The 22,603-nt window shown below is 37.2% G+C and overlaps 1 protein-coding gene across 3 annotated transcripts in view; it reads left to right on the forward strand.

Annotated features, from left to right (window-relative positions):
* TMTC1 (transmembrane and tetratricopeptide repeat containing 1) overlaps positions 1 to 22,603 on the forward strand; it is a 301,112-nt gene that overhangs the window by 254,099 nt on the left and 24,410 nt on the right. For all 3 annotated transcript variants that reach the window (XM_011934100.1, XM_011934099.1, XM_011934097.1), the window contains 2 exons: positions 5,145 to 5,253; positions 20,697 to 20,799. In XM_011934100.1, coding sequence (XP_011789490.1) covers positions 5,145 to 5,253; positions 20,697 to 20,799 — 212 coding nt within the window. The remainder of the gene's footprint in view (positions 1 to 5,144; positions 5,254 to 20,696; positions 20,800 to 22,603) is intronic.

Raw genomic sequence — 22,603 nt, forward strand, 5'->3', positions numbered from 1 at the left:
TTTTAGTGAGCCAAGATTGCGCCACTGCACTCCAGTCTGGCAACAGAGCGAGATTCGGTCTCACAAAAACAAACAAATAAACAAATAAAAATCTATTGTGGTATCAGACACAAAGAAAAATTACTCTTATGTGTAACCTAAACTTTTTATGAATAGTTTAAAATGTGGAAAGATATTATTTAGGAGAGACTGTATCAAAAACACCACATTCTCCTTGGTTTTAAAAATTAAGAAAAGAATAGAGGAGATAGGTTTCAATGGGTGATTTTTAAAACATTAAATGAGTTAATAATAAAAGCCAAAACATAAGCAGTACCTACCGTGTGCCAGAGATGCATGGGGGTCAGATAATTTGCCTAAGGAGACACAGGTAGTAAGTGTTAGATGTAGAGTCAGAAGCCAGTCCTTCTGGTTTTTGAGTCTGTGCTTTTAACTACCATGTAGTGATAAGGTGGATAGGCGGCTTAGCAGTGTGCTTGGTAAGTAACAGATTTTCAACATGTGGATGCTGTGCTTCTGATTTTCTTATGATTCTAAGTTAGGCTTGTGCTGCTTCTGCCTTCCTTAGGATCACATCTATAATACTTAAAGAACTGTGGAAACAAAAATGAAACATGGGGAATCATATTGTCAACTTTTGTCAAATTTTATTCAAATATCAGAAAACTTGTTTAAGGAGATTTACAAAGATCTAGAAATAAATAGTAAAACTATGGGGTTTTTTTGGAAAAAAAAGAAAAACTAACGCAGCAATTACTGAATTTCTACTCTGCACAAGTCACTTTTCTAGTCTCTAGAACAGGGGGAAAAAAGGTAAGATTAGTAAGATGTAGGTCCCACCTATGAAGGAACTTAAGACCCAGTGGTCACAGAGGAATTGTATAACATTTCAGTGAGTGAACGCAGAAATGCCAAGTGTGGCCTCAATGGAACAGTCTAGATTTGAAGTTCTAAATTAGAGTCCAGGTGTTATTGAAGCTGTGTGAATGGGGACAAATCACTTGAGCTCTCTAAACCTTAGTTTTTTATTAATTTGGGGTGATGGTGGTTGGTATTTTTGTCTAAATCTTTGAAAGGGAGCTAATTATGCCAAATTTATAATGCTTCATGAGAATTAGAGTAAATTACTTAGCATGGTCCTTGGCAGAGACTAAATGTTCAGGAAACAACTATTGCGAAACATGCAGCTTAAAAAACTTGTCTGCATGGCACATTCACTGTTAGATGGAACTGGACCCCCCTCCCAAGAGGCAGCAATCGGGTTTTCCGCATGTACTTCACTAGGGTCTTGGAGAAGAAAAATACAGAGGTCAGAATGGGGCTTCTAGGTAGCAATTTCCTACCATATTTTTCCTATGATGATAGAAAAAAAAAAAAAGCTGAAATATCAGAAAGGTCATATATATGTATACATATGTTCTTAGTTTTGTTACGTGTTTTTAGGACCTTTGAACTGGGCAAGTCAGGGAAGATGTCACTGGGAACCAGAGTTGAATAGGAAGGAGGGAAAAGCCATTTGTGAAGTGGTGCAGCAAGAACACCAGGCTGAGAGACAGAAGACCTAGAGCTAGTCCCTTCTTTTTGCTCAGGAGCAGGGCAAATCACAAAAGCTGTCTGAATCTCAGTCTCTACTACTGTAAATTGAGGTTGGATTCTATCCATAATTCTCAAATCTGGGTGATTGTCATATTCATGTGGAGGGCATCCTATTAAGAGGCCAAGCCTCAGAGCACTAAAGTCTTTTTTAAAGCATACCCAGTGATTTTAAGGTGCAGTGAAGATTATCAGTGGAGTAGGTCATTGTTAGTTACTGCAGAATGGATGCCAAAGGCAACCCAGTTTCACTGGAGTGGTGGGTACCTGGGTATGTTTGGAATGTTGATCAGAACCATATTGTAGAGGGTTTTAGTCTCAGAGTCTATCTGTAGGTAGTTGGACATTAATAAAGAATTTTATATATGGCAATGTGCTGAAAGCAGTGGTCTAGAAAAAGTTCTTTCAGTTGTCTTCACATAATAAAAGGAGAAGAATGAAAGAACTAAAAGCAGATGTGTGAACCAAGGCATTAGCAAGCAAAACTTAGTAAGGTGCTGAGTAAGTCTGCAAGAATCCAATAGTATTGTAGGACTGATTTTTAATATGGGATAATTATCAGAGAAACATGTGCTATAATATAGATATGAAAAAGGGATGCTACTAACATCAGAAACAGTTTGAAATGAAGTTTCAATCTCACATAGTAATCACATTACTATATAACCAAGGAAGGTTTTATTTAGATGAATTATCTTCTCTAAGTTATTATGTCAAAGCCACACCTATTCCATAAACGGGTGAGCAAGAGAGGCTATAGAAGAAATATTCTCTTCATTCCTCTCCCTTTTAGAAACAAAAACAAATCACCACTTATCAACTTATTGGGCTTTCTTTAAAAAGAATTTAAAAATATCTCTCAAGGTGGCATGTAATGTTTGTTAGCCTGACCCGTTGGTGCTTAACAACACTCAGTGGCTCCCAGGCAAAAGGAGAATCATCCAGGAGTACACAGCCAAAAAGAAATGCCCTCTCTGCCAGAGTCTTTGCATCTTGTAATACTCATATACTAAATTAATTACATGATGAAGTGTTTTTTTTAAAGTCTGTTGGTCTCTCACAGGATTTTTAGAGAATGATGTTTTTTATCAAGAATCTGGGTTCTTGGTGAATAACTTTGATGATAATCTTTCCATTGTGTCACATGAATGCTCATGGACAACCCTAAGCATTTAGGTTCATAGACTGTATTGAGTGAGTTCAAGTCGTCTTGCTGAGTTCACATGTAAAAGGTCTAAGTTTTCATTCTAACTGATGTGAGCCATGACAAATGAAAACCATTAAATCATTGCTATGAAGATATTGTGAGTTTTCTTTTTTTTCTCTGCTGATTTAAAGAATATCTAAGCTAAGTTATGTCCCAAGGGACTTAATTTTCAGCCTTAGTTTTCCAAGTCCATATCTTCCTTTGGACTTTGAGAGGATTTCCAAATTAATGTTATTAAAGATTCATGCATTTTTAGAGGAAGAGTTCTACTAACCATAAAATAATAGACAAATTAGTGGGATACAAAAATACATTTCATTTAAAAAACATGTGTCAATGGAAGAATTACATGAAGGTATATTTAGAATAGAAACTTGAGTGTATGTAGTGGACTTCCATGGAGTCTTACGGGTACTCTTTAAATGTTTGTCCATGAAATGAGTGGATCAATAATAAAGCACTAAGAGAGCTGTAATACAAATTAATTATGACCATGCAACTTGAAAGCCATCCCAAGGACAGTCCACTTAAGGACACGGGTGTTATACCTGTTCTCAAGGAGGGGACTTTGCAGAACGAGAGCCCATTAGGAGTTAGATAGACCCTAATAAGGAGAGGATAGTACCACCACCACTCCTGAAAAACAGCTACTGCTTGACATATAATCAATAATGATAAATATTTGCTTCATTGAATTGTTAAATCCAAGGTCTATGTTGGAAGCATGGCGGTTTTTTTCCCCAAGGTCTATGATAGGAAACTCCCTGCTAGTTGAAACTGCCTTATGTAACAAGCTGCTTCTAACACTTAAGAACTCAAACTAATGGAGTGAATATTAGTTTTCCCTCTAGGTAACTTCATCCTCAGAAATTGGAGCTGTAGGGGTGGGGCATAGGGGATGGAGGGGATTGTATCAGGAGCTACTGTCAGCTGCCTTTGATACCTCATGGGACAGTTCTGCTGAAATCGCAGCGTGCATACAGATCACCTGGGCATCTTTTGAAACTGTAGGATCAGATTCAGTAGGTCTGAATGGGGCCTGAGATATTCTGCATTTCTCACAGGCTCCCAGGTGATGTTGTTGAAACTGGTCTATGAATCATACTTTGAGCAGAAAGGTCATTAGGGGTGGATTTCTAAGAAGTTAGAATCAGCAGATATGGTATGATGGAAGAGCACTCAGGAGACTGATTATATAAACATAGATGAGTCACTTGACTTCCCTGAATTGAAAATTTCTCATTAGAAAAATGAGTATAATAATAGAACGATAATACTTACCATATGTAATTGTTGTGAGAAATACATTAATAATGTTATGTGAAAAGATATGAGGGTATATGGCACATAGTCATTGCTAAATCAATGCACAGTAAAAACATAAGCACACAACTCTATATTGGTAACTGTTAAAGAGGAGAGGACCTTTAGGCTGTCTCCTTGCTATAGTGCAAAGGATTCTCTTCTTCATTGCACAATCACGATGTCTAGCACTTAACGAGAGACCAGTGTCTGTGGAACTGTATTAATAGCAAACTTGATCACTTCGAATACCATACATTTTTGACCCCAAAGACGTTGATATCAGCATAATGACCCAATGTCTCCTTATTGGATTTAACAGGAAAGAGAACTTTTACCCAAGAAAATGGTAATGACTTTTGGGCCTTGAATCCTCTTTAAAAGGAAGTGTCATCACTGGGAGAAGAACCAAATGAAGAAGTCAGAATTAGCCTCAATTTTCAGTAAAAATATGATGATGAAATGTCTCATTATTCTTTACCAGCCAGTGGTCACAGTAGTCTCTAATTTCATAAATTATTTATGGGATCTTTTCTCTCTTAGATATAAAACCAAAGTTTAACGTTGGCAGTTTGGCCTGGTTTGTTACTGGAAGGTATAGCCACCCTTAGGAGCTCAGCCTGCAGTGGTGTGACCAGTACTACAGAGACCCACATATCTTCACATAATTGTAAATTGGCTCTCATGCCACCCAGACAATGTGCCTCACATTGTTCCTCTGAAGATCAAAGTTTCTCATTAACAAACCTGCAAAATATTGACTATAACTCTCGAAGAGTACACAGCAGGAAATAGAAGGTAGAAAAAAGTGGATAACCTGAAGCGTAATTTACATCTTTACATCTCTTTCCATGGAGAATTCAGAGACAGAAAGAAACTGTTAACACCTTGAGATGATGTAGTTTAATTCATTTGCAATAAAATCCAGAGTGAATCAGCTAACCTTTGCTAAAAGAAATGAGATTTTTAGAGTCTAATCAGAGGATTGAAACAAAGTGTTATTAAAAGATGTTCTCCCCCACCCCTTCATTATTTTCTATAGGTCCCAGGAGAAAAAGGAAGAAGCTATCACCTTACTGAAGGATTCCATTAAATATGGTCCAGAGTTTGCAGATGCATATTCAAGCTTAGCTTCGTTATTGGCTGAGCAGGTAATTGTTTCACACGGTAGCTTTTTTCAATGTTATTGTTACATGTATAAATTAATGTTACACAGATTTTTGCACTAATGATTTAATTTGTAAACCCATATTGGACAACCAATCTCTATGTCAGTTTCTTTTGGACAGAAATTACAAGTCTAATTTTCTACTCTCTGTGTAGTGTAGGTGGCCTTTAGACAAAGATGGCCCATTATTTGCCATTGATATATTCTCAATCACTTTGGTACAGAATCTATCAAGAAAAATATGTGATATTTGCTGTTTTTATTACTACTTACTTGTAATATTTTTCAGAGGAATTGCTAGTGCTCTAAGATCTCTGAGCTCAGTATGGAGCCATTTGATAATCCTACAAATTCTGTTTTAACCTCAGTTAGAATATTATAGAGACTCGTGAGACAGGCTCCTAAGAGAACACTTTTTATGGCATAGAACAGATGTGTTTTAATCCCCTCCTTTTCAGTCGTGTCTGAATGATTTGATACCAGTTTTCAGAGTCTTAGATGCATAACCCCTGCTATGGAGAAACAGATACAAATTGTCTTCCCTCTAAATTGATGATACAGTTTTGTTGACACACATGGTGCCAACAAATGATAGACGGTAGATTCTGCTACCATAAAATTGCCAGATTATCTTTAAAACTCAAACTCAACATCTCTGCAACATGCCCAGCAGCATTCAATTGGCTTAAGGGTAATAAGTGATTTGCTACTACATGTCAGTTTTGTAGGGAGCAATTTGCATCAAAAAGTTTTGGAGTCTCCAGCAAGAAGCAAAATTAGGACATTCTATGAATATTTAAGTGACAGAGAATATAAACCTAGTTTTTTTTGGTCTTTCTCCCTGTAGGATAGGTGGGCTTTAGATTAAAAACCTCTGTCTGTGTTGGATGATTTTAATGCATGCTTTAGTACATTGTGTGAGCTAAAATGGTCATGGATGTGGTCTGTGCTATACACTGGCAGTCCTTAGCTGCCCTTGGCTTCTGTTGAAACAGACACAGGGACTGGCTGCATCAGTATTACTTTGTCTCACCTCACCCCAGCTGCTTCCTTTTCATGAGCCCCTCCCCCTGCCTCTGACTGGCTGCTTGCTTTGTGTATCATGGTGGTTTCTGACTAAATGTTACTATATCAGAGAGGTCTTCTGAGATGACCCTTTGTAAATAGCAACCTTCCCCTGCCCATGATGTTCTCTACCACCGTGTCCTGCCTTACTTTCCCTATAGTATTTATCACCATCTAAAACACATTTATTTGTTTATGGGCTTTCTGCCACCATTAGAATATTTGACTCTATGAGAATGGCTATGTGTTTTAATCATCTAAGCTCATTTTTAAAACAATCAAGATGTTTAATGATGTTGAACTTTATTTTAGTTCCTTCTGTAGTATCTTTGCATTCAGCCTATTAACGAATTTTGTAGCAGTTGGAAGTTTAATGTATACTTTTTCCTTAGTTATGTGTAAGAAGTATCAGATGACTTATTTAAAATTGATTACTTGACAAATTTAATCCTTTGTGAACTGCAATGGCAAATTGCTATCAAGTTATTGCATTTTGCATAGTTGAAGTTGTGAACAATTGTTAAGAAAAACAAATGATGACTAGGATCATTATCTTTTCTTACATACAAAGGTTCCATCTTGTAGCACTTTCCTATTCTACATGTGAATGTAAAATGCTGTGAGATCTAAGAATGTAACTGAAAGATTGAAGAGTTCTGTTTTCTGCCCCTTTGGGCAATTGATTTGAGCATGAACACGATGGAGCAGCTGTTGGGCATAACTCAGGACTGCCTTCCCCTCTGACTTTCAATATCCTGTCTTTAAGTTTTGAACTATTTAGTCACAAAAGAGTGCATCAGATGTGCAAGCAAGGCACAAACTGTTTGTTAGAGAAAAACCCACCTAGCTTAACATTTTTTTAGTAGCAAATGAATTCATTTCTTGGTTGCACAACTTTATTTAACAGCATCCTGGCATTTCAAACACTCGGAGTGTATGAAATCAGTATTGACAAACCTTGGTCAATGTGTAACCTACAGTGAAGCCATCCCCTTAGTCAAGCGACCTGTCCTTCATTGCCACCGTCTGTCCCCATGCACGGCCCACGTGGATTGTGGCTGCGGGTCAGTCTCATGCCAAAAAGCTCTTTCCTACACTCAGCTGAAATCACCCATTTTGCATGCAGTTTTTCAGAAGCTGGATGAAAGGATTCATTCTGTATTTATATCAGCCTGACATTCTGTATTGATGTCAGCCTGACATTTCTGATTTTCTAGGACTTTTTAGTTTTCTTCCTGCAGTACAGTGTATTGACTACCGTTTCCAGCTCTTTCAGTTGGCAAACTTGATAACAGTTTTAGTGAAATAACTAGTTTATGTCTTTGATTTAAAAAATGTTGTGAAGATCGGTAGCAGTTAGGAAGCCCTGCAGCATATCTACAGAACCTTCTTTCCAGGTTGACCTTTATCTTCTGCCAGACTCTTTGGGTAAAGTTATTCAAGCATTTGTTAATTTGTTGAATTATATTACCATCTAGCTCACCTCTCTCAGTCTTGTCTACAGGGATGTTTTGAGATGCATTTTCAGACACCTGTCAAAATGCTCCCCCTGATGTAAGACTGTGAATCTATAATATCAAAAAAGGAAACTAGGCTTATTTGGTATGCCTTGCTCTTATTATAAGCGTGCTGCTGTCTGTTTACATCATTTCCCATCCTCAGTGCCAATAAAACCGTGAATGTAGGATTTGTCGACAACTAATGTTGTGTTCCTTACTCTGTTGTAACCTGAAGGGAGAAATTTAATCTGTTTGCGCAAAGTAGGGGATTTAACAAATTTGAAAAATAGATTAATGAGTTGAAAAGACATTATATGGTATAACATATTAAGGCCATAATGGAGCCCAAGTTTTAAATGGATAGATAATAGGAAGTAAAGGTAAATATCAGAGGAGAGCGTTCCAAAACATCTGAGGAAGATCTTGTGGAAAACACATGGTATATTTTCGAAGAGGCTTTTATATACATTCTGGTGTGAGTAGTTGAGAGCCTTGTTTGCAGAAGAAAGTGAGGGAATGGATAGACTATCATGGAAAAAGATTTTTATGGTACATAGGGACTGTCAGCGTGTAAAGGTTGAAAGGAAAAGAAAAATAGAAACTTAAGAACTCCAGGTCAGAACACCTAAGAAACTGAGAAGATTTATGACCACTGATAGACATGGACAAGCCAGACAGAAGCAAGATTTTAGGAAAGAAATAAGATGAGTGTCAACATTGTTTCCAGTTAAACAAGTAATATAAATATATAAAGGAAAGTGTGAAAACTCAGAGAAAATGACGTACATCCTTTATTCATAATGTAATACCTGGAGACAACAAATATTATTCTTTAATATTATGCATGTCTTTTAAATATATTTATGTGTTTCCATACTAATATTCATACACTGTTTGTATCCTGTTCTTTTCATTTGCCATTAAATTGTACATACTATTATATGTTTTTTCATGGTGCTGAATGACCTTCATAAATCCCACTTAAATGGCTGCTTACTGATTTATCCAACTGATTCACTGTAATATACGGCAAATAATATTTCAAATGTTGGGATATTTGGATTCCTTTTTATTTTCTTTTGTGGCATTCAACTTTTTCTTTCTTAGGGCTTTTTTAAAACAATGTTTTAAATCATTTCATAATGATAAATTCCAGAAGAATTTCCTTATCAAAGAATATATTTCATGAGTCTTGAGACATATTACCAAATTGCTTTCCAAAAGGGCAGTTCCAATTTACTCTGCCACCAGCAGTGTACAACCTTTAAGTTTTGAATGTTAGTGGAACATTTAAATGAAAATGGCATATGGACCAATGAGAGCGAAAGAGATCAGGGCTAGAAAAATAGACCTAGGACTTTACAAAAATGACACCATATTATAAGCAGATAATTTCCTCGAGGAGAAAATGAAGAATAGTGTAGGGAAAAGCCCTGAAGAATTTTTTTAACCTTCTCATTTTACATAAAAATATGTGGTACACAGAATTAAGTGGCTGCTTATGGTGATTCACTAACTTGCAGCAGGACCTGGAGTAACACCTGGTCTCTAAGCTCCTCACTTGCCACTCTTGCGCTAGATGACACTGGGACCCCATGAATAGGCTGTGGCCGTGGGCCACATGGGTTAATGAGGTTAGGCATGCAATGGAGTGGAAAGGAAGAAGTGATAAAACAAACCCAGAAGAATGAGTTGTCATGGAAGCTAGGCACATAAAAATATCCAGAGGAAAGTTTGTGTCGACTGCATCAAAGAAGTCAAGAAAACTGAGAACAGAAGATCAACTCTTAGCTTTGAAGTCAGGGTGGTCTCTAACTTGCTATACTCTTTGTTCTCCACTAGCATTCAGAACTGGCTGGACTCCAGCTTCACAGATAGGATGGTAAACATTTATAAGCCACAATCATTTTTCACCATCCTACTCTTACATGGATTATATAGCTTTGCATTACAATAGCAGTAAAGGAAATGAAATTAACATTGTTTATGACTCTGGCCACTGTAAATTATTACTGGCCCCATGTTTATAGCCTATTGAAAAACTCAATTAATTACAATGATAACACTTAAAATAAAATATTTTTCCTTCATGTATTTTGAAATATGACTTTACCCAATGTGAGAGTGAAGAGAAAATTGGAACAATAAAACGTAAGTTGAAACTCTGGATCAAATAAAAAGTCCTGGATCAGGTTCTCTCCTACAAATGCTGTATTTGAGGTACATTCAGCCACACTGTCTGTGGGGCTAAGTCAACTTGGACGAAGACCCTAACTTAAGAATTTATTGATTTAATTATTGAGCACATATTTATTGAGCACTTAGATGCCACCAAGCACCAGAGTGCTGAAGCGGCAAGTTATGTATGTGGTTACCCTCATGGAGTGTAGTATAGAAGGGAAGGCTACCCCTAGGCAAAGATTTATAGCTCCCTCCCCAATGTCTAATGCAAGTGTAACAAATGTGCAAAGGGAAAGCACCAGCGAGCATGTTAAGGGGACATAACCTGATGTGGGAAAGGAATATATGGGGAGTGGGGATGGTTGCCAAAGAGGTGACCTTTAATCTGATATCTGAAGGGCTGATAGATATAAACTGGGTGAAAATGAAAGGAAGAGCTTTCTAGTCAGAAGGAGTAGACCCTCTAAGGGCTCTGAGGTGAGGAATAGTATTGAGCTTACTTCTAATATGTCAACTTAAAATCATGAGATCTGTAAATTTGGAAAGGAGAGCTTTATTTCCTATAATGGATTGTAGCCTGCAGGCTGGCCACTTTGTAGGCTGGGAAGCATAGCCTCCCGCAGAAAGCAAAAGCAGGTGCTTTGAAGGAGGAAGGGCAAGACAGGAATTTATGCTGAATGGATTGACTAGGTGTACATGTTCAACAGATTATAGAAGGAACTGTGAATAATATGAAGGGGTTGCACATGCATAGTAAGCAAACATGCATGTTACATACATCCCATGTGCACTTTGAGGTGGAGACACAACATTTAAATGCAGAGGCATCCTATGCACAGTTTCCGTGGACCAGCCAGAAGCAGTCCACAGTCCGTGGTTTCTTTCCAGGAAGGAATGCTGGTCAGTTGCCTTGAGATTGTAAAAAGGGAGGGGAGCCCTGCTGCACAATGAGGTGGTTGGTTGAAATTAGCAGTGGAGCAAGTCTTTCAAAAGTGCTAGTTTCTGTTCAACTCTTAGGAAAGAGAGTACAATGGTAGTTAGCAAAGGAGTGCGTATAATGCTTGAGTGACCTTACCTCTCTGGTCATGGCTGGGAACTGAGTTTTTAAGGTTTCCCTGGGGTCTCCTTGGCCAGGAGGGGTTTTGTTGAGTCAGGTGGGGGACTTAGGACTTTATTTCCATTTCTGAAGTCGGAAGAAAGTCATGTACCTGGAAGCATAGAGAATAAAGGCCAAATGGCATGAGAAAAGTTTAAAGTATCAGGAAGCTGCAGTTATATGCAAATGTGGTTTTCACCTCTTTTTCTGGTTCCATGACTGCATTATGAGTAGTTGCTCACTCTTGTCACTCTTTCTCTTTAGCATTTATTGTATTGTTCTTGGTGTTCCTTCTTTAAAGTGGTCACTTCTTGTTTGTGTAAATTGTCAGATAGTGTTGATCACACTCTGCTGGGAGATGAGAAAATCTAGGATTAGAAAACACCTTGATGGCGAAGAATGCCAGATTAATTGATTCATTTTAGTTGGATAGGAAAGAGAATTAGACATCAAATATTGATAGCATGTTTCTCATAAATGTTCATACTGATGACATATGGGTGGAGGAACTGTGGTAAAGAAAACGAAAGCAAAGAAGAGGGTGAGAAAACAGGTGTTTCTTTATCTTTTGGGCTGCTGTGTCTTGAGTAGTTTCTTGGAGAAGTCACTGACATGAGTTTAAAGATCTGTTAGTCCTTAATTTCCCAGGTTTGTAATTACTATTACGATATTATGTTTGTAATTACGATTACAACATTACAATGTAATACTATTTACTAATAAAGCCATTTGGCTAATAGGAAGATACTTTAAGACTCTGTGGCTTTAAATTATTGATCAGAGTGAAAGCACTTCTAGAAAATCAGCTCAGACACATGGTGACCCCGATGTCAGGGCACTGGCACCATTTTTTTTTACTATTGGCCCTTTACTGCTTTGGAATACCACTCTCTACACCTCTATACAGTAAGTACACATTGTTACAGGCTATCTGTTAATCTGTTTGCAAAGTGTTGACTGGAGACCCCCAGGGTCCGTGAAGGTTTATACGCTTTTCCTAATAGTACTAAGAAGTAATTTGCCTTTTCCCTGTCATTCTCTCATGAGTATACAGTAGTTTTCTAGCTTTTCTAGCAGCCACAGGATATATCCACAATTATGAAAATGCTATTAAAATACTCTCTCCTTTGTCAACTAAATGTGTGTGTGAGGCCAGATTTTCTTTATATATTCCAACCAAATATATGTACATAAAACAGATTGAACACAGAAGCATATGATAATCCAGCTGTCTTAAGTCAGACATTAAAGAGATTTACAAAAATATAAACTAATGCCACTATTCTCGCTATTTTTTTGCTTTGAAAATAATTATTTTTATATAAATATATTATTTATGTTTAAGTTTGTGATTAAGTAAACTAACACATATTTTTAAAGTTTTTCAACTTCTTTTCCAATGTAGGAAATATTGATATATGTAGTCCACATAAATGGAAAGTTCTTTGGAATTCTTGGTAACTTAGAGTTCAGAGACGTTCTAAAATTAAGAAGGTTGATAATTTCTGCATTAAGCCAATGTCTATTTGTCATTTGAGTTACTGGAACCTGAATTATAAAGTTTTCGAAACACACTATTTGGCTCAAGACAGTAAATTATAGTCAAAGGTCCTTTTTCAGGACATCTATTTTTCACTTTTCCTTTCTTGAGGTAAAAAGTGTACTATATTGGGTAATTATAGCATGTAAAAAGTGGGATGTTGATTGTGTTTTATCTCTCTTCCAAGGCCCATTTTATTTCCACCCCACTGAAAATGCTTTAAGTCTTGGAGAGGAGCCCATGGCTGCATGCTGCCCATTTTTAACTGCTGCCCTCGAAGGCCAATTTCACACAATGGCTGGGAACTCTGGTGTACAGCAGACGGTATTAATATGTCACAACTATTCCCTGGGTCACAAATATTTTTAAATAAAGTTGTCCTATAAATAGCTTACATTCATTTCCTCTGGAACTTACAAGTCAGTAGAGACTAGAAATGATCAGGCTTAGATGAGGACTTGTAGCCAGTTGAATTAAATGAAAGTGAGTGCTTGAAATTGGGCTTCCGTAATTAAAATAATAATGCTATTTAAGAATAATGCATTACCCTTCCAGAGAAGGTCAAATTTACTTCAAACACCTATATAGTATTTTCTTCCTGGAGAAGTGTTTTTGTTCATTCATTTGTTTGTTTTTATGAGTACAGTTGATCATTCCATGAAATTGATAGTCGAGTGAAATGAATAGAAAGATAGATCTTAAAGACATTTTCATAGAGCCTTGAAACTGCTATTGGGGTTACTGAAGGTGTAGGGCAGTGATTCATTGCACTTGACACACTCAGTCTTTAAATCTCACTATTTCTTTGGATTTTGAAAATATTATTTCTAGTGCAAAATCAGCTCAGCTCATGGATGCAAAAATAAAAGAGAAGTTTTAGATGAAAAAGATAATCTCTTTGCCTATTTTGGAGGAGCAAGAAAGTGGGGAAAAAAGTAATATTAGATCTGGTAAAGCAGTAATTGCACTTAAAAACTGTTGTTTAGTGTTGCATTTGACTTCAGAAGCTGAGACTGTGAAGACATCAGTTGTATTCCTTTCAGGAAAAACACCTTCTAACTTAACTAGTTTGGTTATAAAGATGTTTTTCAGATCTCACGTAGCCACAGATAGTTTTCAAGCACATCTGTGTTACACAGCTGCTGAAGTTAACAGCGACCAATGCCCTTGGGCATTTGGATCATGACAGGTGTACAGCATCTAACCCCAGGTGTGGCTGCCACTCTTGGATGCCTCGCACACACCTTGTGCTTCTCTCCTCCCACAGCTACATTATTGCCTCCTTCTTGTCTGACTTCCACTCAGTGGTGAAGGGCGGGATTGTGTCTCTCACTCACTGTTCTGTTTCACTGTATACATGCATGGCACATGCATGGTGTTAAATTAAGTTTAGCTTGACACAGCTTCTGTCTCATGTTGATGTTGTCTTTCTCAGCTCTTTTGATTGAAAAACAGAGCCTCTTCTCCCTCAAGGAATAAATGCTCTTTAAAACCTTTTAATTACCATTTTGGCTAAATGAATTACTATTATTCTACAGTGACCTGTGATCATATTTTAATTAAATGTTTTAAACCTTTGACATATTTGGCAGGCTTCTTTCCTTAAGTCAAATTTCAAGTTGGAAATGAAGTCTTTTTTACCTCAACTAACTTAGGATTCTGCAGAGACCTTCTGCGGCATCCAAAAGAGAGTATATGGACTTATTTGACAGGCTAAACTAGGAGAAGCATTGTCAAATAAGTAATGTTTAGCCTTTGAGTTATATTTTTATGGATACATTATTAATATATGTTCCAAAATTGTAAGAGATTGCTAAAATTCAGATATGTCTTGGTATGTTATCCATCATAATTATGGTTATTATATTAAATTATTATAGGCCACAGGAAAAAAAATAATTTTTTGTCAATTACATCTTTAACCATGACCATAGTGAACTTTTCCATAGTTAATTGCTTGTTTTCTAAAAGCTCTTGATAAAGAAGTAAAATCCTAGAATGGCGTGTCTTCAAGGAGGTTCACAGAAAGGATGAAAAGAACCCTGACAAGCACTCTTGAATACAGGTTTCTGAAAACTTAAAGATCACATTATTTGGACTAAGAATTCCCAAAACTCTAATGAAGAGACTGACTGGGTTATAACACTTCTAACCCAAGCAACACAAGAATTCACTGAATACCAAGAAAATACTTTCCCAGATTTTCATGCTAAATCAGCCAGCCACTAAAATGTTTTAAGTATACAATTTAAATAAACTCCTATGGTCCAATTCAAATTACCTATGATGGCCCACCTAATAAACAGTGCTATACATCTGAATTGAAAAACAAAATTGGTATTTGAGAGGATATAAATTCAGCATTAAGCATATACTCATGAAAAGCCTAAATGACCACCTGGGTCCTTGCTAAGTCCTTCAAGCTTTCATTGTTAAAAGTTCTATATGCCATAACTTATCATAGGAGGGATAAGCTGATCCAGGTTACATTTTTAAAGTATTTATTGGTGTGGTGACTATTCTAAATTGCTAAAACGATTGACTAATATTTGGTTGGTCAAACTCATAATCCTGAGAAGACGATCAAAACTTCAGGTATATTTCTGCTACCTGATGGGCCATTTAAACATTTATAGAGAAATTTCATTCAACTGTCATTTTTAATGCATATTTTCTGGTTATATAAAAGCTTCCTCATACAAAAATCTGATGGCTATAATAGTAGCTAAAACATTATTAGAAAGTGTGTTTCCCTCATGGGACATTCCTAGAAAAATCTCTAGTAATAAAGGCACTTGTTTCACTGGACAAGTTGTAAAACAATTAAATAAGGTATTTCAGATACACTAGCATTAGGAAAAGGTAACTGAATCACCTAGATTGCCTTAGTCAAAAGTATTACAGTGGATACAGTGGATAATCAGATCCACTTCCAGGGGAAAATGTAAGTTGACCCTTCTAAAATAGTCACTAGAAGCCCTATACCCCTAATAACAAAACCTCATTTACCTTCTGCTCTGAAACTCTGATACGACTAAATGCCACAAGGCTTTAATACATCATGCCAAAGTATACTTTCGCTAGATTAAATAAATAAATAAAAATAAAAGTTTTTCATGTTCAGTGATTGTAGACAATCAAACCCTTCATGGTCTAAAACCCAGAGATTGGATATTCTGAAAATGATATCAGAAAAAGACTGCCCTTGGCTGGGCACAGTGGCTCATATCTGTAATCCCAGTATTTGGGGAGGCCAAGGCAGGTGGATCACCTGAGGTCAGGAGTTCAAGACCAGCCTGGCCAACATGGTGAAACCCTTTCTCTACTAAAAACACAAAAATTAGCCACTGGGTTTGATGGTGGGTGCCTGTAATCCCAGCTAATTGGGAGGCTGAGACAGGAGAATCACTTGAACCCAGGAGACGGAGGTTACAGTGAGCTGAGATCCTGCCACTGCACTCCTGCCTGGGTGACAGAGCGAAACTCCATCTAAAAAAAAAAAAAAAAAAAAGACTGCCCTTGCCACCCACACCACAGCAAAACTTTGGGAACTCAAAGCTTAGGTTCATAATCTCACAACTCAAAAGGACCCTCCAGACTCTTTGAACTATACATCCATTAGAAACCTTAAGATAAAGCTCACCAGGAAAGTTTCTCCCCAAAACAGATGGCCTCCTAGACATGGATAGCTTTCCCAAGATCACAGATCAAGGCTTCTATGCTATCATCAGACTCTTACCTCTCTTAATTTTTTCCTTGCTTATGCCTCTATAAACAATAAAACTAAAAAGGGAGATTTGTGTACATCATGAGGTATAACTTTATTTGTAGAGGACTTTGCAGCCAGCCTTATACATTGACAGTTTTATGCCTGGGTAGAAAAGATAAAGGACCAATGTGAGCAAAAGAATTTAATGGCATCTTTGTTCTTCCATAATCAGTCAGAACCAGAACATTGGTTCATTCCTTTTAACCTATATCATAGGTTTAAAACATTGCCAGGGGGCCTTCACTCTTCTAGTGAAGCTTAAACATGGAGTTTCTTTAAACTCTTCTAGACATAATTCTTAGGCCCCTTTTCCCATAATTTAAAGGAGACAATGATTAAAATTTGTCCCTCATAATAGGCTGTATAACAGATTCTACTACAAAGACTAATTATACAATGGACATCTTTAAATTCTCTTGCTAAGATTGTGCTGGTTAATAAAATTACTCTAGATTGCCTACTGGATAAGCAGTAAAAAATCTGTACCGTTACTGACACTATTTGTTACATGTAAATAAATACATTGAATATTACAGAGATTTGGTTGTAGGGTATTAATAAACAGGCTGTTTGGTTAAAACAAGTAGACTCTTTGGCTCATTCTTTGATCTATTTCATTTTAGTTGGGTTGGTTCATGGAGATGCTGACTTAGGAGCATACTCCAAACTCTTGATATGATCCTGTTGATCATTATAATTGTCTCTCTGGCACACTACGTTCTCTCAAAAGTTTTAAATAATTACATACAGCCATTTTTAAAATGTCAAATGATCTCTCTTTAATTGAGATGACAAAAACTAAAAAAAAAGTGTTCTTATAAAGACATCATAACCAATAAATAAGGTACTGAGACCAAAACCCTAAAATAATGGTAACTGAGAATGGCATTAAAAGCCTAATGGTCATACCCACTTAAGTAAAATCATGACCAAAAGGAAGAAACTATTAAACAAAATTAGGAGATGCTATTATTTTGGACTGAGTTCATACCATAGGCCCCAGCAGACCAGACCAAACCAAAATAGACTCACTCATGCTAAATGTGACATAATCAAACTAAAACTTAAAAAAAAAAAAAAAAAAAAATCCCAAACAGGTAAGTCCCAAAACAGGCCCGAATTTTCTTTCTCCTCTCCTAAAAACAAGAGATTCCAACACAGACAGGTCCCCTCTACTCTCTTTCAAAAAAATAACCTAAAAGCCTACTTCCCATCTTACAAAGATCACTGTTCTGCTGTTTCCCAGTAAGACTTGAGACCAAATAAGTGCCTTTACGATAGTGGTAGAATGAAATCAATGCCTACAGTTTTGATTCACCTCTCAATTTTGAGGGGAGCATTGTTAAATTTAGCCTAAAACTGCCTCCTTACGTATTTTAAGCTTGGCCTAAAATTTTCTCTGTACATAGTAAACTGTAACCTAACTGGATGCATAAACAGACCACCTTGTGCCTATTACTGTCTTACCACTCAGCCAATCGAGACAGCCAGCTGTTCAAACTATGTTCAAGTAAGGCAAACACTGAGCTGTTACCACGTCAGCCATTTCTGTACCTCACTTCCGTTTTCTGTAAGTCGCTTGCCTTTTTCTGTCCGTAAATCCTCCCTGACCACATGGCAGCGGCAGAGTCTCTCTGGACCTGTTCTGGTTCAGGGGGTTGCCCAATCTGTGAACACTTTCTTGCTCAAATAAACTTTGTTACATTTAATTTGCCTAAAGTTTTACCTTTAACAATGGTGTTCATGAAATATTTGTCGAGGAAAGGTAGGGAGGGACAGGTTGGACGGTTGAACAGATGGACGAATACCCAAAAGTATAACTGTTTATTTTTATGCCAGAGCCATGTTTGTTTATTTCCAAAAATACTGCTTTTATTCAGGGCTCCCCAATTCCCTATTGGCCCACTGAAAACCTAGCTTCTATTCTCTGTCCCCATGTAGCTATGAGATTTTGGATAAGTAAGGATAAAGGCCAGCATGATAAACCAAAGTGCTGACCATGTACTAAGCTTCGTTCTAAGTGTTTCAAATATTTTAATAGATTTATTCCTCAAAACAACTCTATAACATAAGTACGATTTTTATCCCTGATTTATAGTTGGGGCACATGGAGGGTAAGAAAGGTCACACAGACAGTAGATGGTGGGGCTTGGATTTGAATCCATGCAGTCAAACCTTGGGAGCCTCGTTCTTAACCACTGTGTCATACTTCTATAGCCATTGCAGTAAATGTATGTGGAATGAATGGATACATGAATATATACCTTATGGTACTCTCTAGATGTTAATTTTCTCAGGTTGTTACATAATGTCTGTTCTGCTTGTCTTCATTACATACATACATACACACATACACACACACACACACACACACATACACACACTGTCAGTCCTTCAATGGACGAGAGCTTCAGAAAGCTTTTCTTCTCTTCAATAGATTGAAAGGAAATATTTTGAGACTTTAATTCATCTTTAAATTTTTTGAATTTGATAATTTGTTGAGTTTGGCAATTAAAAAAACACACTTTTAGAGACATGGATGCTTATTTTTGCTGGAGTGGGGATGAAGTTTGACAAACCACACCTTGTTCCCTAATGTTACTTAAAAATGTAGGAACTCAAATAGCTGGCACTGGTCATTCTACAGAGTGTAAAATAGATGTTCCTCTCTGGGTCAGATCAGATTTGGGCTTCTTGGCTTATTGTTCAGCCCTCAATGTGAATATCTTACACTTAATCACAAGCTTAAGATGTCATGTCTCAGGACATTGTTGTTCTGCGTTCCTTTGTCATATGTCTGGTTCAATGCTCAGTAGGAGTAACTTAAAATAAGGTTGTGGAAAATGTCCATACTCAGGATATATATATATATATATATATATATTTTAAAGCAGGCATGTGCTTTGTGCCAAATCATTTTATTTTACCTGACCTTCGCAGAAGTACTAGGAAAAGATGACATTGTTTACTTGTGGGTAAGTAAGTCTTAGTATCTGAGAAGTTTTGATTAATTAATTATATTTCACCTTCTGTATTGTAAAAGTAAGTGTGACATAACAGTCTATAATGGTTGTGACAAAATGTACCTGAAAATGCCAAGTGCAGTGGCTCACATTTGTAATCCCAGCGCTTTGGGATGCCAAGGCAGACGGATCACCTGAGGCCAGGAGTTTGAGCCCAGCCTGGCCAACATGACGAAACCCCATCTCTACTAAAAATACAAAAATTAGCTGAGCATGGTGGCACGAGCCTGTAATCTCAGCTACTCAGGGAGCTGAGGTGGGAGGATTACCTGAGCCCAGGAGGCAGGAGTTGCAGTGAGCCGAGATCACCCCACTGCACTCCAGCCAAGTTAACAGAGTGAGACTCTGTCTCAAAAAACAAGAAAAGAAAGAAAGAGAGAGAGAGAGAGATGGAGGGAGGGAGGGAGGGAGGGACAGAAGGAAGGAAAGAAAGAAAAAGAACCTAAAAAGTAACTCAGAATTACCAAAGTTTGCTAAAGTGAATATTTAGACAAATAGAACACAAGGGCAATTAGAACTGGAGCCCTAGAATGAGAGATGTGGTGATCGACCTGAACCTTGCCACACAGTTTGGAGGTACGCCCTTGAGGGGGCATATAATCCTGTTGGAGGGAACAGCTCAGAGGTGGAAAGCATGGAATGAGTATGGGAAGTAGCCACCAGTCTGGTGGGCTGTAGACACGCTTCAAGTAGAGCCCTCCACAATATCTGCATCAGCCTCCCCTCTCTACTTGCCTCAAAAACCTCCCCAAACAACACGGTACAGTATAGGATATAGATAAAAAGAGTGTCATCTATGCAAATGCAGCTAGAAAACAAATTCCCCAGACTGCCCTGCCTCCCAGCCACATTGCCACCTCTAAAAACATTCCACAATTTGTGCATCCCCCGTTTTCATATGGAGAGTCACCGGGGTGAAGGGCATCCTATTCAAACAACTATTTTCAGGCCTTTTTCACCAGTAGGCACGCATGTTGTACAGGTCCATATCCTTCCAAAGGTCCCATTTAAGACAACATCATCTTTTTTGCCCTAAGGGAACTAAATACAGATACGAATTTTGGGTATTTTGTACACAGTTAATATTGCCTTTAATTCAAACAAAGTTCATAGTGCCTTATCTCAGTGCCTGTTGTATATTAGGTGCGTAGTAAGATTTTTTTTTCTTTGCTTTTCCTGCTCCTAATAATCAGTTTATTTGCTGGTTTTAAAAAGCTTTCTCACTTATTTTGTTTGTTTGTTTCCTTTGAAAGGAGAGGTTTAAAGAAGCTGAAGAAATATACCAGGCTGGAATAAAGAACTGTCCAGACAGCTCAGATTTACACAACAACTATGGGGTTTTCTTAGTTGATACTGGTAAGTAAAATTAAAGAGAAACTGTATTGCTGAGATTAGCTAATACTATTTATCCAGCAAAATGGAAGGCAAATAATCCTCAGAAGTAAAATTCACTGGGCTTGGCAGGAAGCGCACACTACTGACAGTCATTGTACCTTGGGGCTGTCATTTCTCTGAATCTTCAAGCTCGATTCAGTAAAATCTGCCCATTCTTATACTCATTTCTCTACAGAAAACTCCCCAGGTGACAGGAAGTAGCCTTATGATTTAATGAGTCCCAGTCTTCTTTGAATATTATTTATGTATATTTATAAATCTATGGTGATGAAATGTTTCTCTACAATGATGCAGAACCTGCCTCTGAAAGCAGTTACTGGCAGATGGTAAATACTTTTCTATGACATGTTTTTTAAAAGCCTCCAGAATTGTTCCATCATTCCTTCCTTGATTTACGTTATAGAAACTGCATTATTAAAATTGATACGATGCTCTTATATGACAGGTGCTATGTAAAATACACTTACTTTATCTTGCTTAATGCAGAACATTACAGGGTGTGAATTATCTTTTCTTTATGACTTACGTAGTGCCTCTATGCTGTTGGCATGCAACAAGTACATATAAATAATGAAATTATATTTAAATGTAAGGTCAAAGCACCACTTTGTTCCTGTTGATTACTAGACTAGCTGCCCTGCAGTCAAATTTAGTTTAATTAGTTTTTCAATATGCAATGCTTAAAGGGGTTTTATTTTCAAGGATATTTGGAGCTCTCTTGTTTTACAGAATATAAAATTTACATTCTGATACATCTAAGAGACTTACCTTCTTTTTGCATGTGTAAAATGGTTGTGTAGTGCCACCTGCTGGTTCATTGGCCACATAATAATACATTGTCTTAAAAATATAAAAACCAGAAGAAACCTCTAGTTGGGCCGGTCTAACCCTCCTCCTTTTACTTCAACAACAGTCCCACCCCACCACACCCCTAAAAATGATAACTCCCTGACCACCCTATGACATTGAGCCTCTGCCTTCAGAGACAGAGGCTCCTAGGGACCTCCTAGTCAAACTTGTATTCAAACAGTTACACTTGAAAAGATTTCTATGTAGATAATAAACATTCAATTCTATTTAGAACTTCACAGTGTTCTAAAGTTTAGTCCCTGATTATAGTTTCACCAGGAAGCTACTTTAAAGAAACCTATCAGACTGGAGAGTCTTCATTCTGGTTCTGGCCTTACTCTCACTTGCCTTGGGATCTTCATCAAGTCTGTGAATATCTTTGCACTTTAGTGTCTGTATCTGTAAAGTGGAAAATTTTTGTGTGTGGTTTTTTAAATATCTCTTAAATCCTGATAAACAGCTAAACAGTATCAAAAGGCAGCTAAATTGTATAAAAACTACCTGCGGAAACCATACAAACAAAAGTATTTAAAAATATATAATGCATTGGACAAGTGCATGGTGGCATTTTTATGTTGGAAGTCTTATTAATTAAGTACCATTCAAATGAAAGTGCATGATTTTAAAAGAGATTTTCACTGTAGAGCTGATATGTGTTATTTAAAGCAATGCTTCAATTGCTATGTTGCAGTATAGTTCATTGACACAGACCCTTAGAAATTGCTTCTGGACAGTTTTATTTCTATGGTAGCCTGTTCTGTTTTTTTATATAATGAGGGCCAGTTATATCTTGGATAAATAACAATCACTAATACATACCGAATCTGGGGGGCGGAGCAAGATGGCCGAATAGGAACAGCTGCAGTCTCCAACTCCCAGCGCGAAGGACACAGAAGACCGGTGATTTCTGCATTTT

Source organism: Colobus angolensis, unplaced genomic scaffold (genome assembly GCF_000951035.1).
Source record: "Colobus angolensis palliatus isolate OR3802 unplaced genomic scaffold, Cang.pa_1.0 Scaffold131, whole genome shotgun sequence".
NCBI lineage: Eukaryota > Metazoa > Chordata > Mammalia > Primates > Cercopithecidae > Colobus > Colobus angolensis.